Here is a 26,540-nt window from a genome sequence, read left to right on the forward strand (position 1 = left end):
ATTTAAGCATCCAAATTTATATCTGGCAGCTGCCAGGATCTGGATCTACTGAGGGAACTAAGTGCTTTTAAAAGATTAAAAAAATATGTAGCATATGGACATTATCCTATGAAGTGTGTGTGTGTTTTGATCATCCTGCAGTAAAAGCTATTCTGAAGTCCAGAATAAAACAATTTTTTAAAAATCTTTGAAGATTCACAAAAAAACAAAGATAATGCCACAACTTGATAGAGATGGAAAGGACAGTATTACTGTGTTTTAAAAAACCTTTAGAGTCAAACAGACCTGGGCTTCAATCCCAGATGTTGCCATCTAGCTGTGAAATTGTAAGTTCATTACGCTCTCCAAGTCTCACTTTTCTCATTTGTTAAATACAATAGCTGGACAATAATGCTTAGTTCCCAGGTAAGACCAAATGAAATACTTAAAGTGTCTGGGAAATTGAGGGTATTACCTATGCTACAAATCATATCTAAGCTAATAAACAACAACTTTCCTCCTTCTTCCAGGCATTATGACAGTATATAAGCTTCCAAAAGTCTCTGATGAGGCTTCATCTGTCTATCAAAACAAGGTTATGATATCATTATGTGGACTTTGTTAGAATCCCTTGATAAAGACAGAATTATATACAAAACTTCTAAGAAGCAATGATGTCACACACCCAAGCACATATCTGCCAAGCCTTACATCTAAGAGGGAAGATGTTACTTAGATATATCAATGGGTTCTTTCCCAGTGACATATGATATTACTGTCTTTGAAGCTAGACATACATGTGTTAAAATCCTAGATCTTTCTGGTTTTGAGATCTCTGGCAAAGCAGAGATCTGTAAAGCTCTGTAAAAAGATAATAATCAAACCTATCTTCAAGAGCTGTTTTAAGAACTTAATCTTGTTCTTTAAGCTGTTTAAGAACATAAAACAATTTATGTAAAAGTACCTAGTACTCAGAAGGCATCCATCTTATCACCAACACTCCACAGATAATGTCATTTTAAAAATAAGACATCTACAATTTGTATTTTAAAAAAACAAACCCAAAATGTTTCAAGGATCAATATGTGATTCAGAGACCTTCAGACCGACTCAGATTCTGCAGGGTATGTTTTAAAACACATTATGACAGCAATAAAACACATTCCAAAGGTCTGTTCCTAAGATGTCATATCTATTGGTCATTTCTTCTCAAAGATGACAACATAAATAACAAACCGATGAACTCAATGGGATAACAGTCAAATAATGAGTACTGTTCAATGACAATGTTCAAAATAATCTCTCCAATGACCAAGCAACTGACAAGTCTGCAAACATTGCATCATCCTTCTAGATAGGATGTGGGCAATGGCAATAAGCACCATCTGGGCCATATTCTGTTTCAATTAAACCTACTGCTTTTTCTTAGTTTGCTTTCTTTCTAGATTCTGGGCACACACATAGGTTTACGTAACTTTTATATTTAAAGATAAGCCCTAGGATCTGTTTTCAAGAACTGTACGAGAGTCAGAAAATAGCTACATCTTGTTCATAGTTAATAGTCATGTCAAAAAAGCTGTTTTCACATCCATTTTAAAATGGCAGTGGTGGTCAAGGCAGTGGTGCCAACATAAGACAAAAACAAAAAGCAGAAAACAGTACCTGGATGTGAGCAATTATTATTACTGTCCAGGAGCAGTTTTCTCTACACTCCTCTTTTGGGTCTTTGCAGTCTTCACTTTCTTGCCCCTCCCATCTTCTAATGCACAGGACTAGCCCAACACCCACTCACCCCTCAACCACTTATTTCTCTGAACCTAAGCAACTGAATTTCACCAGGGAAAACCACACCAGGCAGATGGCCTCACTACTGACAGATCATGCTGACCAGTCTCAGTCATCCTGGCCTGCATGATACAGTTTCCCCAAAAGCACGTTCTCCCACTGTCTGCAACACCTATTTCCTACCTTTCTCCAAGCCACTCAAACCTCCAACTTCCCTCTCACGCTCAGCTGAGGATTTTGTTCCATTCATCCTAAAGAAAAGAGAAGCCATCACACTGGCACTCCAGTCTGGAATGGGATTAGTCTTCTCTTTCTTTCCTCCTTCCACACAAAATTAAGGCATCCCTTATTTCTTTGACTATCTTTTTATTTCCCTCTTCAACTTCCCTACTGATCTCCCTGCTTCTACTCCCACCACCTCAATGCAGTCCCCACAAAAAAGACAAGGTCTTTTAAAAACTTGTATCAGATCATGTCACATGCTTGCTTAGCACCTTCCCAGGGACTGCACTTTCAATAAACTACAACCTCTTTAATGTGGCCCCCCGGGGTCCTGAACAACCTGGTAATTACCCACCTCCTCCTCTACCTCACCACTGCTCTCCAGCCACACTGACTTCTTTTTATTTCCTTACACAGGCCAAGCTCTTTCCCTTCTCAGTGCTTTCCTATTTGTTTCTGCTCCAAATACTTTCCCCTTTTGTCTTTACCTACTTAATTTCTAATCATCACTTAGGTCTCTACTTAAACATCACTTCCCTCAAAGACCTCCCCTGGCTTGTCCGACTGAAACTGCGTTCTGCTTTGGCACTAATGCTCACTTTTATTTCTCCTTCTTTGTATTTATCATAGCCTATGATTCTTCCTCTACTTGTCATTATTTTGTTTAACATCTGACTCTCCTACTAAGCTATAAACTTCAAAAAGGGAGGGGATGTATGTTTAAAGCTCTCCACTGCAGCTCCAGTACCCAGCATGGTGCCTGTCATGTAGCAGACATATGATGAGTATTCGCTGAATAAACAAAGAAAAAATACTTTTATTTCATTTGGGAAGATCAAGGAAGATTTCCTGGAGGAAATGGCTTTTTAGCTTACTAAATGAAGGGACAAGATTTCAGCAGTAGAGATCAAAGAACATTTCAGAAAGAGGAAATTGTTTGCAACCAAATGTTTGGTACTAGTTAGAGATGTTGTAATTCAAAATCCAAAACAATTCTGGCACCAAGTGTAAGATAAAAATCTCACTAGAGAAAAGTGAAGCAGATGAAATAGCAAAATGTCACCATTTATTTCTTAAGTAATAATTCTGCAACTAACTCAAACTGGCTCCCTCACACCTTCTCTCCACCAATGTCATCCACTTCCCAGCCTCCTAGGTTCTAAACTTTGAAGCTCTCTTTCACCCCCCCTTATTCAATCATTTACCAAGTTTGACTGGTTTTTCCTTTGAAATGTCTTTCACAGCTATTCTTTTTCTCCATTTTAACCAGATATCCTAATTCAAGCCCCCTTCACATATGGAGTTACTACAACCTTCTCTTAAATCAAGGTTTCTCACCGTTGGCACTACTGACATTTTCAGCTGGATGATTCACTGTTTGTTGTAGGGGGCTGTCCTGTACACTGCAGGATGGTTAGCAGCACCCTTGGCTTCTACCCACTAGAGGCCAGTAGCACTCTTGACTGTGACTGCCACAAATGTCTTCAGACATTGCCAAATGTCTTCCTGGGGAGCAAAACCACCCCTGGTTGAGAATCAGTTTCCCAGATGACCCCACAGGAAAAGCCCTCTAAAATTACCCAATCAAAATTCAACCCATCCTTTCAGGTCAACTCAAATTTCATTTTCTATGAAAACATGGATGCTTATCAACAAACAGATGAACAGTTGTTTTACTTTACAAATAATCAAAAATTTGCCAATAAAACAGATGAGAGACCATGGTTTACTTACCAGTTTGACAAAAGATTAAGAAATAATGATAACGCCCACTGTTGACAAGGATGTGGGGGAAAAGTACTATCATAATCTGCAGATGGGAATAAACCGGTACACGCTTTCTTTGGCATTTACCATTGTTTCACACTTGAATACGATCTTACATTTTCACTCTACTTATATGAAGAGAGAATCAGATACCTGTGCAAAGACATATTTATACGACTGTTCTATAATAATAAAACCGGAAACATTCTAAAAGTCCCGCAATAGGGGACTAGTTAGGTAAACATCAATATATTTAGAATATTGTGCTATTGTCAAAAAGGATAAAGCAGATATTTGTGTACTGACATGGAACAACAGCCATAATGAATATACGTATGTGCAAGGTTTCAAAATAATGTGTAGTATATGAAACCATTTTTATAAATAACATGTTTATGTATGTTTACACACAGGAAAGACTAGACAAATGTGTGTCAAAATATTAACACAATTTCTATATCCCCATCATATTTTAAATGTATAAAAGGAACTGTTCAATCTTCTTTTAAAATCTCTTGGGAAAGTCTAGCTTATGAATCCACACTTTAAATTTCTCAATTTACTTAAGGCAGGCTTATATATTTATTTACTACCTTTATTTCAGGCAAATATTCTGAGTTGGAATATTCTGTTCTGAGCCATTTTTACCCTGGAGAAATCAAATGGTAAAAAGGAAGTTTACAGAGAAAAATATATTTTTGTGCATTGCAGCTTACCGGTGTGATGCACCCATGAATCATACTGAAAATATGCCCCTTGAAATCAAAGAACACAGTGTTTATACAAAGAATGTTCCCCAAAGTTCCCCAATAAAGAAAAGTGTTTAATCAAAATATTTGCTGACAGCTGGTTAGTGCTGATTCTAAAGTAGAAAAGAAAATCAGTGTCACTGTAGACTTCCGTTTTGTGTACAAAAGCTGATTATGCAAATTAGCCCAAAATGGAGACTCATTATCTGTTTTACACTTCAAGTGCGATTTTAAGCACCATAGGTATATGTACACACACACATCCAGAACACACATATATTTCAACAAACCATGCACATCATCTGTTCAAAACTGGGAAACGCATGCATGCTTCTACAACATTAAATGGAAGGCAGATGGTAGGCACTGATCAACAGAAATAAAGTGAAATCCTTCTAAATCCTGCTCCCCCTAACATTCCTTCTAATTTTTTCTTTAGAAAGATATCAAGCAGTTCTTCATTACTGTTGATTTGCAACTTCAAAATTACAATAGGCAATGCAAAAGAGGATTTCAAAGAGAAAAAAAATGTCTTTTAGTACAGATTCTCTTTTATAGTCTTAGGCAGGAGATAACACTAACTTTGAAACTCACAGCTTACTGTAGTTTTATCAGTATCTAATGTGTAAATTAGCTCTTTCTATAACTGGAGGTTTAGCTTTCAAAATACATAATTACTGATCATTTTAGCCTGCATCACATTTCTTTTGCAGGGTGAAATGAACTAAAACAGCTGTTACATCCTAATAGCTTCATAATGTGCATAGAATTTCTATGACTATTAGAAATTAAACCTACAGCTTCCTATCAGGCAGAATATATTCATGTGTATATACGACCCACATTATATTGAAGAATAATTACTAACTTATGAAATTGTAATTTGAAACATAATGAAGTAACGCTGCTAGAGAAAATACTGCAACTCTTAAATGAGGTCAAAACTGCTGGTCCACATCGATCGGTTCCTCCACCTTTCCTCACATCAATAAAAATACTTTGGACCAAAGGAAGTCCAAGTGTTCATGCTACCACCATTCCTTGCAGGGATCGAGCCCTCTATTTTCATACTGGGAGATAAATTTTTAAAGGTGAACCAAGTCTGGCACTCTGCCCAGAATTCCTGGCAGCCAACAAGCAATCTGGTTTTACTTCTGGTCCACTGTCGCCTGAGCTAACCTTGTATCTACAGAAAGCACTCTGATCTAGGGAACTTATACCATTTATAATGATGGCTGAGAAAGCTCTGATGATTTTATTAACCATGGGACTTGTACATACAGTTCTCTTGAAGCATATTTTCTGTGGAGAGAATAAAATATTCCTATTTCCTAGTATCTCCTTCTAACATTGGAAATAACAGCAGTGTTAAAAGGATTTTTTCAGGAAAAAGTGATTATTATCCAGGCACCTGCCTTCAGGGATGTTGGAGGGTTAAAGAGATACAACAAGATATCTAATGAGCACCTACTATCAAAGAAGTATAAAGTGAGGTCTGGGAACCACAAAATAATTAGAGAGGTATACAAGATATATTATGTAACTAATGGCTAAATTGGGTGATTCAAGACGTAAATATTATGAAAGGTCAGAGCAATCAATGCTACGCAGTGTGGGGTAAAATTTGAATATACATAGGCCTAACTCTCCACTGAGAGAATTATTAACTACTTAGCCAGTATCTTTTTAGATTAAACCATTTTCAAAATTAACAGGATTGGAAAATAACTATGTAATTCACAAATAAATCTGTGTCCAAGTTTTGTGTTTATTTGTTTTATACCTCCAAGATCTAGTAGTCCTTCCTTCCTCTCAGTCTTCTAAAAAGCAAAGTCAGTGAAGCTTTACTCCACTGATGTAATCTTGTTATTCACTCCAGAAGCTGGGATCTCTGTGGTCCTGGAAGCTCCAGCACCATTTCCACTAATTACTGGGTTCCTGGTCCCAGTTCCATAGCTCACCTTTGCCTCTGCTCCCTATGCTGAAGGCCCATGGCTCATATTAAGGAGCCTGGAGCCCCAGATGGCTTTGTGTTCTACTCCTTGCTTTCTACTTGATGGACCCACAGTCCCATGACCAATAGTTCAGTACCTGGCTTTCTGGTTCAGGATTTCTTAAGTCCCAAATAACGGTTGGGAGAGGTGCAGTGTCAAAACAGATTCTGAAAGGAGATCTTGAATAGGAAACAGATATACTGATGTTAATTTCCTTACAGGCAGCATGTACCCAACAATGAAGTACCAACAAAAATGTATTATTTTTCTATGCAAAAGACACATGACTCAAATCCTGGCTCCCAAATGAGGGATTTTTTTTTTCTTCACTTCTTGGGAACTTTTACTATTCTCTGAATATTATTTGTGAAAATTAACCTAATTTATGGTTCTTCACAGGGAATCTAGTCTTGTTGAAAGAAGTTTAAAAAAACATGTAACTTTAACTAAAACCAATCCCCAGATACCTGAAACAGTTTTACAGGGTAAAACAAAGAGAGAACTGTCAATCACATACAGTCTCTGAGCTTAGGGACATAGGTAGGAAGTATGGGCAGATAGTTGGTAAGTAGACGATTTTGACTGGTGAGACCAGAGTATTTTTGATAAGAACAAAAGATGAAGCTAGAGAAAAGACCCAATGATGGAGAGCTATGGGTGAAGAGTTTAGATTTGGCCACGTCCACTGCAGATTCTGCCTTTGGGAAGAGAATACAGAGCATCCTTCCTCTCTTATTTTGCCTGCTCAACCCCTTGGTCCCTTAAGATTCAGTTCAAATCCTCTCTTCAGCAGGACCTCCTGTAACTCTGCTCTGGCATACCCTACACAGATCTTCATTATTGCACTTATTTTACTTTATCTATGTTTTGAAATTTGGCACTCCTATTATATCATGAAATTCTTGAGAGGAGCAACTGTGTCTTGTTCACCCTTTTATGCCTGGCACCTAAACTAAGTGCCTGCAATATAGCCAGTATTCAATAAATATCTGTTTGTTGAATGAATGTATGAATAAATAAGTCTGTAAGTAGCAGGGTAGTAGCGGAGAAAGAGAAAGGGGAAAAAGGATGTTTGATGATCAACTAGGGAGTTACTATCTGAACTTAATCCTGGAACTAATCGCTTGGAAAGCAACTGTTACCACCACCAAATATAGCTCTTGCCCTTCCAGAATGAAAAACAGACAATGGCTGTTTGTGGCAGTAATAACAGGTCATTAGTGTTAATAACATCATCTCACATTTATTAAAGGATACTAATTTATATTCTAAAATTGTAAAATAAAATGCAAAGGAAAAGGACAACTCTGTTCTATTTTCTTATGTTCCAATTCCTTCACTACACACAAAAGCAGCTCAACATGTTATTATCCTTTAAACAAAATAAAATTAAAAAGCCTGGATTCAACTGAATAACTTAAACACAAACAGCCATGTCTCAAAGGTCTTACTGAATATAAAACACAGTAGATTTTTTTTTTGGCCTATTGAGAGAATTCTAGGTGAAAATAATAAATAGAAAATTCCTCAACTAAAAAAAAAAGTAATTCAAGATGTAAAGGGATCATGTGAAGAGAAATTCCCCAATATAAGAAACTTGTTTCTAAACACAAGTGAAGCAAAACAAATCAGGAGTTAAGAACATAAAGTTCACTCGGTAATAATATAGTCTAAAGTGATCTAATGGGGAACTAAGAGGCAGGAAAGTTCAAAGCTCTACTGACAAACTGACAAACCATACCTACAGAAAGGATTGCCACAACCCCTTTGAAGCATTTTAAAAGAGAAAACTTCCCCAGTTGTTTATTCTCCTCCTCCTCCTCAGTATCCTCATCATCCAGGTGGCTCTGCCCAGCACAAGCAGAGTATGGCCACACTGGGAGGGGCTCTGTTTCATTCCTGGAAACTGCTCCTGCCAAAGAGGCAGCAAGAGCTTCTCCAGGCTCCACGTCTCCCCCTGCTCTAAAGCAGAGATATTTCTTCACCTCACACACAGCCTGCAGAGGGAACGCAGGACTGTGACGTTAACTCTGTAGTCAGATAGACCTTATCTTCTCCAAAGTTCAGTTTTCTTGTTTGTCAAATTAAGGTAGTTAGTGGTATTTCTCTCCCAGAGCTATTGTGAGAATCATATAAGGGAACAACCTATGCCTGGCCCACAGGAGATACTCAATAGATGTTAAACTGTTCCCTTCCTGTCTCTCCTCTGAGGTCCTGAAACCCTCTCTTTTTTCCTCATTCCTCCTTTCTTCTGCTCCCTGATTCCTTATAAATATTTAATGGCTCTATCTCCTTTGAGTTACTTTCCTATTTATTTCAAAATTCCAAAGGAAGATTTAAAAAAAAAAGAACTTTATTGTATGAAACTGAATAACTGTACTACAGAATCCCACGTATCTGTGATTCTTGGCAGATGACTGTCAAGGGCTGGCCAGCACCTGAATAGACTTCTATGAACTTCAGGCATAATTAATGCCCCACATGAGTAGAAAGACTTAAAAAAGTACAAATAGTTTCACATATTATTTCACAAACTACAGTATTCAGAACAATTTATATTTAAATATGATTTTATATTTAAAAAAAGCAATTTCAACCGCTCTTTAGCCCCATGTAAAACTGTTATGATTTAGTGACACCATGTGGCTACATTTTGCTTTGCACTCTTAGAAAAAAACGCTCTGTCTGCAGGTTGCTCTGTGTTAGTTCAATTATGATATCAAAGTTGTAGGTGGGGATACAATTCAAACTAAGTACGAACTAAAATGATTACTTTTTAAAAGTGCAACTGTTCCTTCTTCCTCTACATCTGAATAAGGAATTTCTTGAATTCTGAAGACATCAATCATATAAGGAAAGTAAAAGCTCAGCATAATTCTAGTTATGATTCTAAATCATCCTGGTAAACCACTGAATAATGTAAAAGTGCCTGCCTTTAAAAGTAAACAAATAAATCAATGCCCAAATATGGGATCAGGGGGAGAACAAAAGAGAAAAGATAGAAGACACACATGCTCTTGTACAATGTTAATATCGTAGAGAAAGAATGCTTCCATAAATAGCAATGTTTATTTTCTCATTTGTTTTATGTCTTGTAGATCTATAGCACTGTTAGGTACTACAATTTAATGAAAATGGGTAAAAAAAAAAAATTATGCTGCATCTAATAATGGCAGGGACGAGAGAGGACCTGGAATGTACAGCAGCAATAAAAGAGATTAAAGTGCCCTATTCCAAAAAAAAGTACAGTTTTAGTATTCATCTAATGAGGCCTCCTACGGTAGACCAGTTACTCCTGAATAACACTCAGTGTACACCAAAGAAAGCCTAAATATCTAAAACAATGGCCAGAGAATATCACTCTCTTCATCTCAGCTTAAAACACCCAGGTGCCCTCTCAGGCCTTCAAAGATCACCTATTTTAAACAAGCACTTTTCGCCTCTTGACCCTGGTCACTATCACAGTACCATTTTCAACACTTACAATTACCTGATATGCTCTTATTGTTTATTTACATCTGTTTCTTCCAAATTCTATGACAGCAAAAACCTTGGCAGTTTTCTTCGGTGTTACTGCCTCAGTATCAAGTAAAATGCATAGCACAATTAGGAGCTTATTTGTGAAAAGAGTAATGAATGAATAAACAGATGAATAAATGAAGAAAAATCTATTTTCTTAGCTGGTAAAGCACATTTAAGTTTCTTGTTATAACTGAAAGGAGAACTGTTCAAGTGAGATGTTTATCATCATTTATGACCTCTAACGTGACCACTGAGACCAGAAGACAGACCAGCAGATGCTCCACAACTCCCTTTTCTTCAGGACAAATTGTCACATTATACTTTCTCATCTAAGAGAAGAAGAAGGAGGAGGGAAGGGAAACTACAATAATTAAAACACTTTCACTAAGAGTCATCAAGAAATCAATGGAATAGAGTATATGCTAAAATTTAGCACATGATAAATACGGCGGCTCTCATTAGTGTGATAAGGAACAATTATTAAATAAGTGATCTCAGTCAACTGATTATCCCTATCTGAAAATATACATGAAAAATATTCTGGCTGGATTAAATATTTACATATAAACATAAAAATAGCAAGGAAGAAAAAAATTTATAAAAGTCTAACACTCTTTAACAGAGTGGGGAATACCTTTCTAAACATGGTATCAGACCACCAGAAACCATAAAAAAGACTAACAAATTGGACCTCATTCAAACATAAAATTCTATATGGTAAAAAGTATCAATAGAGCACTAAAAACACAATACATGATAGCACTAAAAACACAATACATGATAGGCAAAAAGATAATCATATATACATATACATATACCTATCTGTATACGTACACACATATATATGACATTTATATATATAAATAAAGATGTACATACCAATACGAAGTTCTCACAAGCCAAAAACAAAAATATAATCAGCCCAGAAAGAAAACATGCAGAAGACAAAGATAGACTTTTTATAAATGAGAGACAGCAAATGGCAAGTATTGTAAGATACTCTACTTCACTGATGATAAAAAGAAATCCAAATTAAAATAAGACAATTCTTTATGAATCATAAGTCACACTGGCAAAATGTTGACAATGCCTGTGTTGGTGGGGTTGGCAGAAGGGGCGTTTCTATGTGCTACTGGTAGAAACTCGGTATAGCCTTACCAGAGAGCAAGCTTTATCAATATTAAAAATATATACTACATTATAATTTTACAATAAAAATGTCATAAAAAGACATTTCCATTTTGATAATTAAAAACAAAAGGAAAGGAAGAAAGCAGCTCAGTTTTGTGCTGAGTACATCCCCCCTGTGGTGCGCCACGTTCTGAACCATAAAGTCGCCCCTTTCTCATTATCCTCTCTGGCCTCGTCTTCAGTAAACTGTGCTCCTCCTGATTCTCCTTTGATCTCTCAGACCAGCCCATGCCATCTACTCTTTCCTTCCTTCTCTCAATAGGTATATCCTTACGGATGTTGCTTTTAGGCCTGCTATTCTTCTCCCTCAACTCCCAGTTTTTACACTAAGATCACTTTTGTAATTCCAGCTACCAGCCACATACAAGCTATCTTTTTACCCATTCACATCCATGTTGTCAAGTCATCTCATATTTCAGCAATATTATACAACTGCCAAATTATCAGCACGATACGAGAAAAAGCCAGAAAAAATTTTAACACTCTCAGGTCACTCAATATTTCCATCTTTATTAGTGTTTTTGTTCAGTCCTAGGCTCTACCATCCAAGAAAGCCATGGAAGGACTTGAAGAGAGTTTACTAGACAGCCAAGAAGACAGCATAAAGGTTGGGGAGTTTATGAGTAAAGCAGAAATTGCCATTTCCTGAAAAAGACAAAGCTGATGAGACATAAAATGGTTCTGAGTACCATATGAAAAATTGTACCAAAACTGGCAAGTCACTTTTTTTCATCCATAGTTGGGGGCTAGAGGGTTGTTATTAGTCTAAGCTTCTGGCTACATAGAGCAGTTCCTACTTAACCCACAATGCATTATCCCTAATAAGGGCCCAGAAAGAAATGACCATTTCCTGACCGTTGTTACTGTGGTTGTAACAATCACTCTGGCTTTGAAGCCTGGAGTTATCCTTACTGCCACTAGATCAAGTCCACTATCTTGGTGAGGGGAAATGCTGACCAGATTACATTCCAAAGGATATATAAATGGCAAGTTTTATGTTATATATATATTTTTACAACAATAAAAAATGGTTTACCAAAGCAAAAATACATGAAAACTGCTGGAATCATACAAAGGGGAAGGTTATCAAGACAAAGGAACCATGTAAGGCATGTGTGTAGACTGGCAATACGGAAAAGTGCTGAACAGACCACGCTCCTGAGATAAGGAACAGTTTTGTCATACTGGGAGCCACCATGGCCGCAGAGGATGGCAGGGATTGCTGTTTCTCTGAAGGCCAACCACCAGTTCACAGTCTCAGAATGTAGGAAAAAATCATAAAAACAACTATGTACTGGGCCTGTACTTTGGGCCCAGCACTGTGCTCAGTACTTGTACACACGCTCTGTCATCTAACCCTCCACAGCAGACCCCAGGAAGGGCAGTTTTATTCCTGCTTTTCACTGGCGTAGAAATGAGGGCTCGGAGAGGCACAGCTTTACTAAGATTACAACGTCACTGCTAGATGAAACCAGGATTCGAGAAGAGCTTTAATTCCGCAGCCCATGGTTTTTCTACTGCACGATGCTGATTTACACACAGTTCAGCCTAGACTCAGAGAGAAGGCTGGATAATCTCACACCTCTCAATTCACAGAGCATCTCTTCTTTTGTGAATATATTTGATGTAATCTTTCATCAATGCATGACACATCCTTCAGGATTAACCTCAAAATTCAGTTTCCCGAAGAAAAAAACAGAAAGTAACCTTTGCAAACAGTACAGAACCATTTATTTACTATTCCAGAGAGTTTTCCAGCACTGATACACATTTTAACAAATACTTGGATAAAAAGCACCACTGAATATATATACATATTAATATTGAACCAATCTCTCTTCATTACCTGGTCAATGCCTTGACCCCAAACCTATGCAAACATTTTAGAGTACCTACTGTATACAAGGTCATAGCCTGAGTACCATGCAAGAATACTAGAAGATTAGAATCCATACTCCTTGCTTCCAAGAGCTTGTAATTTCAGTATCAGAGGCAAGACAAACACACAAAGGACACTGAAGAACAAAGGTGACATACAAATGTGCAAATTAATGAACCTAATGCAAAATGACTGCTTATGTGATAAGGAAATAAAGAATTTATATGTGCCCAGTGAAGTTCCTGGAAGAAGTGTATTCAGAACACTGTTTAGGTAGTCAATAAATGATTGTGAAGAAACGCAAAGCTAAGACATCCTTGGATAATCAATAGGGACTTATTAAGTTCATTTTCAAATACTACCAAAATTCCAATCTATTTCAAAAGGCAGAGTTTATGAAGGAATGTAGTAATTAATACAATAAGTAAAGTTGTTATAAATCTTAAATTTCTTTTTCACTAAAATGGTTATCAAGACTCCTTCCTTTTCTGGTTATCACATATCACCTTTGCCCAGTTTTCCTTGAGCAGAGTTGGGGGCTGGCTATACCAAGACAAAAACCAGCCTCATGAATACATCCAGGCTCTACAACACATAAAAGCAACATCAACAAAGGCAAGGTCACACAGGGGAGACTAAATAAGCAAAGGGGAGTACAAATAATACCCATTAATAAATAAGAGAAATTATATTTCCTGAAAGCCAGACATCATGACTGAGGGTACGTCTCCCTCTTCACAGTAGTGTTAAGGTGGGCAAGCTTCTGTCATAGCTGGTATTACAGTCATGATAATTTGTTCTGGGAGTCATGCTCCTAGTGCTTCAAATTAAATACAAACACACAGTTCACGGGCCAACATCAGACATTTTGGTCATTATGCTGCTTATGTTTTAATCCGATACAACCATAATAACCTGAGTTGATGCAGACTCAATCCCCTCCTCCACTTCGGGGCTCCTCTTTCACTCTCCAAGTATCCCTACGCAGTTCTGAGATACAGAATCTTCACTCAATTTCTTGTCCCTCTCTTTTAAATCCACTCAAAACTCCTCTGATAAAAGAGCAACAGCCAGACTTGAGACACTTTAGACCTTCTTTGGGGAAATGAAATTGATTTTCTTCATTTCCACACAAGAGGATCCCTGGGTAACAATATTGTGTCTGGTCATACCCATAATAAAAAAAACAGAGGCAACATTCTTTACTGTCCCAAAGGCTGAAAGGTTTTGTGGAGTTCCTGTAGTGGAAATAAGAATTCAGCCTGATGCTGTTAGACCATGCATTTAATAGGTATAAGAGTGTCTTCTGACCAAAAGAGTAAGTGCTGGGGGGCATCCCCATCCGCTCAACTCGGTCACACCGGGATGTCAGTGGGGTCACGGGTAAGGGTGTGGAAGGGAGTGGGTAAGGCGCCAGCCTCACATGCTCCCTGGCTTACGCCCACCATACCCCTTTCCCTTCTCTTGCCACACCTAACTAAACAAACCAATCACTTTCTGCCTTTGATCTTCTGGCTTTAAAATAAAGAATATGTAAGGGAAACTTCCAAAGGGAAAATCACAATAGAAAAAGCACAACAGAGTTTCAGGGGGCTTTATCCACCTTTCCCAACTCCCAGATTCATTATTCATATTGGTTTTTCAGAATTTCAGAAAGAAAGCTTAAAAGACGGCTTATACCTAAGTAAGAACATGGTATTTTAGAACAACAGCTTACCAATACTTTTTAAAAACAAACTTACATGGAGCTGCAACATAAAACACAATAAAAGCAAAGATGATCTGGTTAAAGTGAGGGTGTAAGCCTGCAGCCCCACCAGCTCAGCCTCCCTTGCCCCAAACCCAATCCCACTATAAACACCGGCTCTGTCAAACTCCACTAAACACCCACTGACCTACAAAAAGAACACAGGTATTCAGAACGTGCACAACAGCATCCAAAAATCCCCTGGCCCTGATGATTTCCAGGAAAGTCTCCAGAAATATCTCTCATGGCTTCTATGGAAAGAACGCAGCCCCCAACAAAAACTCTGTTTTCAAGGTACAACATGGAGTTTAAAAAGCATTTCCACTTCTCAGTGTGCCCTGTCCCTTCTTGTTCATTTACATGACTACCACATAAATATGATACCAAACACTTTGGATAAACAGCTCCACAGTACACTCTAAATACTAAGATGCTTAATTTTCCATAGTTTCCCTAAATGTTTTAGTTGAGATGCATTTGGTAGCTGATATCCTAAAAAAACTCTTCTTCCATGAGACAGAAAAACCTAGTCTGTTTCTCTACATCCAAATCTCTTTAAACAAATATCAAAATCATTTATAAGCCACGAGGACTAACCTGCAGACACGGGCTGGAAAATATAACTTTTGCCAAGAACGACACAGATATTGTGAATGATCAATCACTCTGATCCAATCAAGTTCATCCATTGACACTTCAATGAAGTATGAATAAGACCTATGAATCAAAAGGAAAAAGGCAGAAAAAGGTACCATGTTAAAAATGACAGTACAAAGTTGTATCTTAATAAAGTGTTAAGAGGTACAAAAAATACACTATTCATGAATTACATCTTCTTCGTAACACCCAAATTGATGATGAAATCTGTATAGATCCCTTTAATACAGCATTCACCAAAATGTATTGAAATTATCCCTCTGCATGTCTGTCTGCCTTATTAGGTCACAAGCTGCTTAAGAACAAGGACCAGGCCACATTTATTTGCATATATCCAGGGTTTAGGATGGTGCTTGGCACATACCAGGCATGGAAGATATAACAGGACCAGAATGCCTTGCACACACCGTATTAGCAGATTAATAAAGCCATGACAGAGAGAAGACAGAGAACAGAGAAGTGTGCCTTCGCCCTTTACTTTCGCTGGCCTAGGTGCTCAGCGCTGCTCTCTCAGGAAGGAAGCCAACTCATAATGGTTCCTTGTAGAGGCCCGCTTATCTCTCTCTTCCTCCCAGTCTCCTACCATCCCACACACAGACGCAGCCTGCGGAAAAATAAATGACATGGGCAGAGAGATAATACGTGTTTCTTTTGGGTACAACTTAAAATCTGGCAGCTAATAATCTGGCAGTAATGAAAACAGCCTATCATCCTCCCCTGGTCAGCTACCCTGGACCATTACATGCTGGTCTCATACTGAACAAATCTATATTCCCCTGTCATAAGCCAAATTTAAATTTGAGATGCAGTTATTACTTGTACTGTAATATCAACAGGAACAATCTCAGAAGATTTAGGTGACCATAAATGTCAGCCTGCAACCAACAGTTGTGACCAGAAAAGGTCAGCTTATTTTGTGTCATCTCCTCATTTTCTGCTGTCCCCTCACTCCCATTCATTTTATTGCTCAGTCTCAGACTGGTTATAACCTTTTATTGAACCTCTTTGGGTTATCAGCAATGCAGGATATAATTTTACATCACATGTCAGAATCTTTTTGGCTTAAGATCCTGAATTTTTCACCTTTGCTTAGAATGATAATTCAGTGAGAAAAGAACTGGTACATGGTAAAGTTAAGTTCCCTGTGAAAGTAATGGACATACTAAAATAAAATGGCCTATAAATATTTAACATCTTGGAAATGATAACTACTTTTAGTTCCAAATGTACTAAACTTTTCTTATTTTTATACTAATTTCATTATTAATTAAATGAGTAAATACATGTAAAGCTTTTAGAACAATGTCTACTATTATTATTTATCAGAGACTCTTGGAAATAACACATGAATCAGTTCCATTTTGCCAACTAACCATCATATTGTATCCAACAAGATACGTATCAGGAAATATATTCTTAATAAAAAAGAAACAGATAGAGATAGCCTGGAGATAACCTCCAATACCCAGGCACATGGGAGATGCTGACTCCCACTTCATAAAGCTTCCCTCATACTTGGCTCAAATGGCCTGAAAGGACAGGGTGGTGGCCAGCAGTGCTAACCAGAGAAGTGACCTAACCAGCAAGATTCACAGGGTGTCATCACCATTACAATTAAGCCCTTCATGCCCAGACTCAAAAAGGCACTGAGTAGGGTCTAGGAGACCATACACCAGTGTCTGGGTATGTAGGATTTAGGTTAATGACAAGCAAAGGAGACTGTTCAGGTGGTGGTCACCCTACTGACCTGGTACTCTCTGCCATCATGGCTAAATCCTAGAAACCACAGTGGGTGAAAACATCAGCATGGCTAGAAAAGGAGACAGAATCTTTTTTTTCAAACATTTTTTATCGAGTTACAATCATTTTACAATGTTGTGTCAAATTCCACTGTAAAGCATAGGAGGCAGAATCTTGAAGCCACTATGGAACTGGTGGATTCTTAGGCTGAAGCCCACCAAAATTTTTTCACAAATTTCTTGTTTTGATACTGATATTTATCCACACTATTTTTCTTTATCCATAGCATAAAAATGTATTTTAAAAGTTATAATAATATCCAAATTTGAGGAATCAAATAATGGTAAGACAACCATTAAAAGTAACATTTTAGAGAAATATTTTTGAAAGAAGTAGAATGTTCACAATGTATTAAGTAAAAAGTGAAGTTACTTTTTGTACATCTGATTTTTATTTTGTAAAACTATGGGTGTTTTTTTCTATTTTTGTTTTTTAACTTTATATAATTTTTAAAGGTAGCTTTCCATTTACAGTTATTACAAAATACTGGCTATGTTCCCTGTGTTGTACAGGACATCCTTAAGTCTATCCTTACATCCAGATGTTTTATACCTGCCACTCTCCCACCCCTATACTGCCCCTCTCCCCTACCACTGGTAACCACTAGTTTGTTCTCTGTATCTGTGAGTCTGCTTCTTTTTTGTTATATTCACTAGTTTGTTGTATTTTTTGGATTCCACATATAAACTATGGTTTTACAAATTTTTGGGGTGTGTGTGTGTGTGTGTGTGTGACTATGCCTAACAAAAAAACACTGGTTAGATATATACAAAAATTAATAATAGGCAGTGAGGTTACTAGCAATTTTTATTTTCTTCTTTGTGCTTTTGTACTTTCAATGTTTTCCACAATAAACGCATATTCACTACTTTATTAAGTAGAAAAAAATCAAAAAAATGTTTAAGGAATACATCTTTTAACTTTTTCCCAAAAATTAAACTTCAAGAGAAATAACTGATGGCAAAGATATAAACTATCAAACCTTTAAAACCGAAGCAGATGACCACAAAGTTAGGCCATCTCAATCAAACACGTCAGTTTCTCTCCAAGTCATGCTAATGACTCACCGGCTATCTCGGTCCCACAGGAGGATCCGTATATGATTGATAATGGACGGCTGACCTAGCTTAATCTCAATGCCAGAACGGCAGTCATCGTCAATTGGGTGCCTAGAAAATCCATGATCCAAATCATAATTTTGAGTGTCACCATCTAATAAGGCAGACTTCAGCTCCCCTTTTACCACCTGGGCTCCATACTTCATAGTTGCAATGTTTTCTTCTGGTACTATAGTTAAAAATAGAAAAAGCAAGGTTAATGGTTACTTACTAAATTTTCCATATTTGGGAGAAAAAGATAAAATTTTAGCATTCCAGTTGATTCCAGTATATGTATTTATTTTTAAAATGGCAGAGACAAGTCTATGAAGAAAGGAAATATAGAATGTCTGTGAGGATTAAGATACCATCACAGTTTAAATTTAATGACACCATCACAACCACAAAGTGCCTGGGACTAATGTTACTAAGAAAAAGCTGTTAATACCGGAAAAAGCATGTACTAGGGCAAACAAATCAGCTCTGCTGAGTTCATAGTATTAATAGCTTTAATTTAATATCTACTATACAAAACAGCATGAAAATGACTTGTACCTGCCATCTGGACTGAGCACAAAATATAAAGCAAAGCAGACATGTCAGACATCTGATAAAACAACAGAAAGAAAAAGGTTCCAATACAGCAAAGCTGTTGGTCATACATGGACATGCTGAATCAATTAATCTAGTTAAAAAACAAGAATGTTTGAAAGAAGACATATTTTTTACTTTACTGGAGTATTTTTTAAAATAAAAATTCAGGAGGTGGGTATAGCTAGCTCAGTAGTAGAGCACATGCTTAGCATGCACAAAGTTCTTGGGTTGAATTCCAGTATTTCCACTAAGAAAAAAAAAAAATTCAGACAGTCTCTCATCAAAATCAATATTATGGTTATAATTAAACCCCCTCCCTTCTCCAAGATTTATTAAGAATTGATTAAGAATCAGTGGTTCCTGGGATTCTGGAGTCCTCTATGGAAATTTTGCTTCCCAGGTCTGGAACCTGTCTTCCAGGTTCTAACATTCCAAATCGACACTCTCTTCATGGAGAGACAAGAGGCAACATAAAGTAGATGTTAAGAGGCTGAGCTTCAAAGTCAGAGTTTAAATAATGGCACCACCTTAAACCAGGTGTATCACTTTGGGGATGCCACCTTCTCCAAACTTCAATTTCTCAACAGGGCAATGTCTACCCCTCAGGTATTTTGTTTATTTGTTTTAAGGATTAAATGAGATGATGTTTACAAAGCACAGAATAAGCTCTAAAAAAGATTGCCATTACTATTATGAAACATACAAAAATAGCACACAATAAGATAACTAAGCAAGTTTACAGACTGTAAATGCTGAATTCTCACAGTACCTACACATCTTGGCTGTGTGATCTGAATAGGGGAAAGTGTGAGCTATAATGAGGCTCTGAGGGAAAAGGAGTGAGTAATTCATCATAGCAGATTTCTTGGAAAATGTGGGTTTAAATCTTTTTTTCAAATGAAGACAGGTAAGGAGAGTAGCTCCAGCTGACAATAATAAATGCAGCTGAAAAATAGGGGCTAGGGTAGGTTTAGTTAACCTTTAAAAGACTAAAGCAGCTCAGAAACCAAACCAAATCAAACGAAAATCTGGTCATAATCAACTTCTTATCACCAGAAGCTTAAGTACTACAGATTTATAACTTCCTAAGTTGTATAAGTTCATGGAAATCATACATATTTTTCATATTTACTTTTCATTTATTTAACACACTTTATTAATTTCTTTGACTTACTCATAATAATCCCTTGAGTGTAGTACTACTATGCATCCATTTCACTGATGGGGAAGTCGGGACACAGAAAGGTTAAATGGACTTTGCTGCCCAAGGTCATACAGCCAGCAAGAAGCAGAGGTGCTCTCAGAACCCAGGCAGTTTGTCTCTAGGGGCCCTGCTCTGCTACCTCCCTCATGAAGGGTTTCTGATGGGAAGACCATACTTGACTTCTCATACTAGCCCCTTCCTTCTAAGGCTACTTAGACCCAAAGGAAAGAAACAGTCTGATATGAAAAAGTTCAAAAAAAAGTTGGACTTAAAACGAGAAACCTAAGCTTGAGACTCAGGCTCTATCACCCACTACCCTTGAACGAGGCCTCTTAGTCTCTCTGAATCTGTTTTCTCCTCTAAAAAGAATAATATTTTACCCATAGAGCTACTGTAATATTTATACTATAAATAATATACGCTAAAGTACTGTAAGTATAAGCATTCAATTAGTCAAAAAAACATTTACTGAGGACTCATTCTGTACCAGGCACCATGTGAGGCATTGGGAATACCTCAGTGAACTACACAGACAGGCCCTGCCCTTCTGATGCCTCTGATCTAGAGATGAAGCATTTTATAAAGCAAGCAAATAAAAGTTTCAAATTTGTGCTTTTCAGGGATTAATGATATGTCATCACTTGGTAAAAACAAACATTTGTTCCCGTACTGCTGAACAGAGTATGGATGCCCAAAGTCTGCAGCTGCTGACCAGTGGAACTAACTCCTCGGGATCTGACAGCACTAGTCAAGACCATGCAAAAAGAGGGGGCATCTAAGCTTTCAGACTTCGAGATTGCTGTTATTCTTTGATTTTCTCTAACATAAGCCTCTTCACCTCTAAAACATATCAAGAGAGGAATAACACTAGGCACAAGAGTTTCAAGTGGCTGTAGCTAAAAGTCTAAAATGGAAATCAAATTTCTACCACAATTCTAAGAATTCTTTTGAAGTTTATCTCAAGAGGACTTGAGAACTTATCAAACTGTTCCTGATATAGATTCCCTGAGTGTGTCTTTCAATCAAAACGGAGAACATTTATACAAGTGGAAATTCTCTCATAGTAACTGTAATCTTGAGTATCTCACAGGATAAAAATACAACTCCAATTTTTTTTTCAAAATCTGTAGTTAAATGATGAATTTAAGAGGGAAAGTAATCATGAAAAAATTCAAGTCATAATAAAATCATTCAAGCCTTAAATATTCATACTGCCTTTGTCTATGTCTATCCATAGATAGAAGAGCTCTCAAAAAACATAGGGTGGTAGGGATTAAACAAGACTGTAGACAGCAATAATAGTTTTCTTTATATTTGTAATTTTTGATGCATTTTACAAACATTAAGAAAGGAAAATCAAGCATTGAAGTTCCATATCTAGGCAGAAAAAAGCCAATTATTAGAAAGAAAAACTAAGGAGAAATGGAGCAGGACCTGTCCCTAGCTACACAGGTCCAAAATCTGAGTGGTGTTGGGTTAACTATCTTGTGTTTTTCTTTAGTTGCTTTATGTTCTTAACCATTCTTTATTGAACCCCCTATTACACCTAGGCTGAGATGGCTGTTAACCATTTGGATCCACACTTAGTTCTCTGCCCTCTGCAATCTCTTTACCCAATTCTGTTCCCTAAATCATCTTCTACTCCCCAACCTGACTTCCTTGAAGAGTGTGTGGAACCTTCCTGTCAACAAGTGAGGCAGTACACATGACTTGACCACTCTTGTCTTGCCTCAACCTCCCTTGTTATCTCCACTCTCTGCAGGCCTCCCTTCCACATCTGACAGTGCTGGTACTCAAACACACCACAAAACAGAAATAGAAAACAGCCCAGGCAGGAAACTCTATCAACAAGCACTGGCCTCCAGAGTCAGATCAGCACTTTAGTTCCAGCTCAGCATCGATTTCCCTCTAACTCTAAGCAAGTTACTCATACAGATCACAGAATGAAAACATGTAAGAGCTGAAAGGGATCTTCATCTTACTTATTCAAAGAAAAAAAAAATCCTAAGCTGTCTCTGGTGTGTTTATTCAGTGTGCTGGGCTTGGCCCTCCAGCAGCTCACCGTCTGATGGAGACAAGAGTGCATATCAGACACAAAACGCCTCCATGGAGGTATCTTCAGTAGAGATGACTTGTGAACCCCCTAGTTTACAGATAAAGATACTGAAAATTACAGTTGGGAAGACAGAATACTAATAGAAGTCAAAGAGTTTTAAAAGTATTAAAGGTTCATTGTTGTTAGTACTCTCTTTATGTGTTAAGTGAGACAAATTTTAAATTCTAGTTTAGAAGGGATAGATTCATTCAGTAACTCACTTATTTGGAAAAGTCTAGATTCAGGTACTGTGCTAGGTGCTGGAAAAACACAGGGGAGAAGACTTAATTACAGTCCTCAAGAAGCTCAGTTCAAGTAGGAGTGTAAGGAACAATTATGTCACAGTGGCAAGGCCCCAGGCCTAGTTATTGGAAACTACAGGAATAGACATGGTACCAAGTACCTATAGCACAGATTTACACACACACACCCCAGCCAGTAACTTAACAAGCCTAGAAATAGATCAACTTTGAGCCAATAAAGAAATCTTGAGGATGGAAGTTGTGATGTGCTATCTGGTATAAAACATGAAGAAACAAGAAATTACTATTCTCTTTCCCAAAGTCTAAAATCTGAGATACACAATACAAAGTGTAACTCAGCTTGAATAGAAAAGCACTAACCTTCAAGGCAGAAATAGCTCTACAGCTAAGACAAAACTAAATATTAAGGAATGGTCTGAATACAAGTAGTTCAAATATTCTAAGGAAAAAAAATTTCATTAAAAGAATAATTCCCTTTCCCTGGGCATATGGACAAATGCTCATCATTATAAATGTACAAAACTATATATAAACCACATTCTCAAAAAGACTAACCACCACTGGTAAGTTAAAAACATCCTTTGGATCCCCTTTTTTTTGGGAGAGGGAGGGGAATCACTATAATTTGGTTAAAAAGCCTCAGGATATACAGCTCCAATAATTAAACCTTCCAGTAACTACTATTAATAAACTGAAAGAAAAATATTTAGTATTAGTATCTAGGGACTAGATACTAATCCCTAGTCCCAAGATAGAACCTCTCTACATTTCATGAAAAGTCCGCAAAGACTCAGAACCACTCCCAGAGATGAACAAAGAAACAAACAAATTTGATCAATAATTTCTAAATAAACAGAACTATCTTTCCAGATCATCAGCTCAGGGACAGTTCTGAAATTTTAGACCCCTTTTTCCTTAACAGTGAAGAAACTTGATTCTTTTTAAAAAATGGTATGAATGTTTGGATAACATTTACTTAGCAAATAATCTATTTTGTAGGGTCTGAGAGGAAAAGTAATATGCTTCCTTAGTATTTCTATTATTGATTTACTATTCATATAATTCAAAAGTCAGAAAAAGTCTGCTACTTAATCATTTCTCAAGTTTAGAAGTTAGATAAAAAATTCCCAAACATGCATAATCTCTTCCTTGATCTACCTGAACTCCCACTGAATTACTCCAAAATGAAGAAGTTAACATCTGTGAGCAGTAATTACAGTAAGTACATCATTATGGAACTGAGTACACCTCTCCTTGATTAGTCCCTTTCACAGTCATTTCATCGGTCTATTAGAACCCACATTTGACACCTATACTATACGACCAGCTGATCAATTCCTAGCTACCAGTTAACTATATCATATGTCCAAAGCATCTCCTCACTTCTGCAGCAATGTCCCAAGCCTATCGCAACAGTGAAACCAGTCCTGGGGCCCTACCAACACTTTGAATCAAAAGTAGGGCAAGAGTGGGGAAAGGAGCTTATATAAGAAAGGATCCAGCAATGAAGATTTACAAAGACTAAAACTATACTACTCATCTTGTTACTTCTCCCTTCTGCATCCTCCCACACTTTATCTAAGGCTGACTTTCAATTAGTTCCACTCTCTAGCACCTCTAATCTCTTCCCAGACCTCTCCCAACCTGTTCCCTCTAGCTACCATACTAGTTTTCTACCACCTTTACTCCAATTCACACATCAGACGATCAACCTATTGTATTTACTATTTTTTCAAACCCATGGCCTAATTCCCTGCTTAGTCAAGCTTCTGTCTAGACTATTAACCAACTCACCACAATTTATATCCAAAAGTTTTCTCTCAATTCTCATTCTTCTTGCCCTCTCAGCATCACTAGATACCAGTGACCACCCTTCTCCATATAAACGCTCTCTCCTCTGTTGGCTTCTATAGCCCTATCCCAGTTTTCTTCCTACCTCTCTAATTCTTACTTCTCTACCTTCAGCATCCTGGCTGTAGGTCTCCTCCAAGCCTCAGACTTTGATTTTCACTTCTTTCTCTATACTCCAGCCCAGGTTCCACCTCTTTTGTTCCCAGCTTTGACTGCTTCCTAAATACCAGTAATATGCTTCCACTGCCTTTAGACACTTCTCCTTGCATTAACTCACCAAGTGGCTGCTAAATGTTATTCAGTGTGTTAAATGTTGAAGATACAAAGATCAGTGTGCCTTCAAATACCAAAGACAATAAAAATGTTTGAACAACGTGATCAATGTGATAATTCCTACACAGACACACAGAGATGAGGAAGAACACAAAAAACAATGGCTTCCTACAGTACTGAGCTTACACACATTATTTAATCCTTGTAACAACACGCAGAGATATCAAACTAAAGTAAAATTCCTTATATAATTTAATACCAGGTCATACAACTAGTAAATGACTAATTCAGGACTTGAAGTCAAATTTGACTCTAAAACCTATGCTTTTTCTTCTATGCCCAATGAAAAGAAATGTAAATCTGATGAGTCAGGAGAGAAGTCCAGTGCTGAGGACATCTATTTAAGATCAATCAGTATTTAGAAAGTGTCTGAAGCCATGGTCAAGGAAAAGACCACTCAGGGAAATGACTAACATGAGACAGAACTTAGAATTTAGACGTCCCAGAAACCCTCAAACTCAATAAGCCTAAGAACAAGTTCAGCATCTTCTTCTAAGAACTACCATATTTCATTAATTCTAAGACACACATTTCCTTCTCCCTCAGTCATTCCAAGCCACACCCTCTTCTGAAGTTCACAGCATGTACTCAACTTGAATATTGTTGTGTTTAACTTGTCATGGGAGTATACCTTATCTCCACAATGAAATTAAAAGGGTCAAAGGCAAAGACTATATTTTACACTTTTGCAGCATAGTTTAGTGGTTAATTACTCAGCTCCACATCCGTGTGACCTTGGGCAAGTTACTTAACCTCTCTGTGCTTCACTTTCCTCATATGTAAAATGGAGCCAATAATGGGTTGTTGTTTCAGAGGGTAGTTGGGAGAATTAAATGACCATATAGGACTGTTACTGATTCATATGCTTATATGTATCGATAAGTATACATATCATAAGTATTCACTGCTATTATTTTTATTAATAAGAAAAACACCATGTAAGTATTAGAAATGCTATATAAGTGTTAGCTATTATTGTTGTTATTTAGAAGCTCCATGTTCATGGTACCTAAAATAATAATAAGTATATAGCATGTACTCAGTACTGATTTGATGGAAGGAGGGAGGAAAGGTCTTAATGTGAGAAGAAACTTCTCAGGAAAGTATCTAATTTCTGACATTCCAGGGAGCAGCTGGAGAAAGTTGTCCAGGAATAGCAAGAAATATCTATTTTGGGGTCTACAAAGGCTAAGCAGTCTCCGGAGGAATTAAGAAGGGAAGAACAGGGAAAGGGATTCCACAGGAAGCAGAGCTATATGTTCTTGGACTCACATATACCATGTACACCAGGACTAGAGTTTTGTATCTGACACTGTCATAAGATGCAAACAAAACTTCTTGGTGAGATCAGCATAAACAGGTACTTACTGAGCATGCCTCTATAATTGAGGTCCATATCCCGGCTCTCTGATCGAACTTTAATAGCATCCAGAATGGCATCAGGAGACAACAGGCCTGAAGGCCTCACAACATTCAGAAGTTCAGTGAGGCTCATTAGAGGCAAACGCACAGCCTGCATGATTTCAGCATGATTCTCCTTTGAATTGTGCTTACACCAGTTTAATAAGGCTAGGAAAATATCTTTTTCAGGAGCTGCAAATGAATCTCTTAATACGATGTTTAAAAGTGCTGTCTGAAAAGGATAAAAAAGAAAAAAGTTCCAGTTATTATGTAGCTCAACCATGTTCATGAATAATCAGTGAAACTTTACAGAACTGCAAGTATCACTTATATTTAACCAATCAACTCCTCTTGATCATCTTCTTCCCTTGTTCTTTGTGCCATATACTCTCTTGCCCATTATGGCTGTG

The 26,540-nt window shown here is 37.4% G+C and overlaps 1 protein-coding gene across 18 annotated transcripts in view; it reads right to left on the reverse strand.

The window, feature by feature from the left end:
• Positions 1 to 26,540, reverse strand: part of BTBD9 (BTB domain containing 9) — a 357,333-nt gene that overhangs the window by 298,605 nt on the left and 32,188 nt on the right. For all 18 annotated transcript variants that reach the window (XM_074348624.1, XM_074348615.1, XM_074348621.1 and 15 more), the window contains 3 exons: positions 26,098 to 26,362; positions 18,360 to 18,579; positions 15,433 to 15,552 (listed from right to left, as the gene is read on the reverse strand). In XM_074348624.1, coding sequence (XP_074204725.1) covers positions 15,433 to 15,552; positions 18,360 to 18,579; positions 26,098 to 26,362 — 605 coding nt within the window. The remainder of the gene's footprint in view (positions 1 to 15,432; positions 15,553 to 18,359; positions 18,580 to 26,097; positions 26,363 to 26,540) is intronic.

The sequence above is a fragment of the Camelus bactrianus genome, chromosome 20 (genome assembly GCF_048773025.1).
Source record: "Camelus bactrianus isolate YW-2024 breed Bactrian camel chromosome 20, ASM4877302v1, whole genome shotgun sequence".
NCBI lineage: Eukaryota > Metazoa > Chordata > Mammalia > Artiodactyla > Camelidae > Camelus > Camelus bactrianus.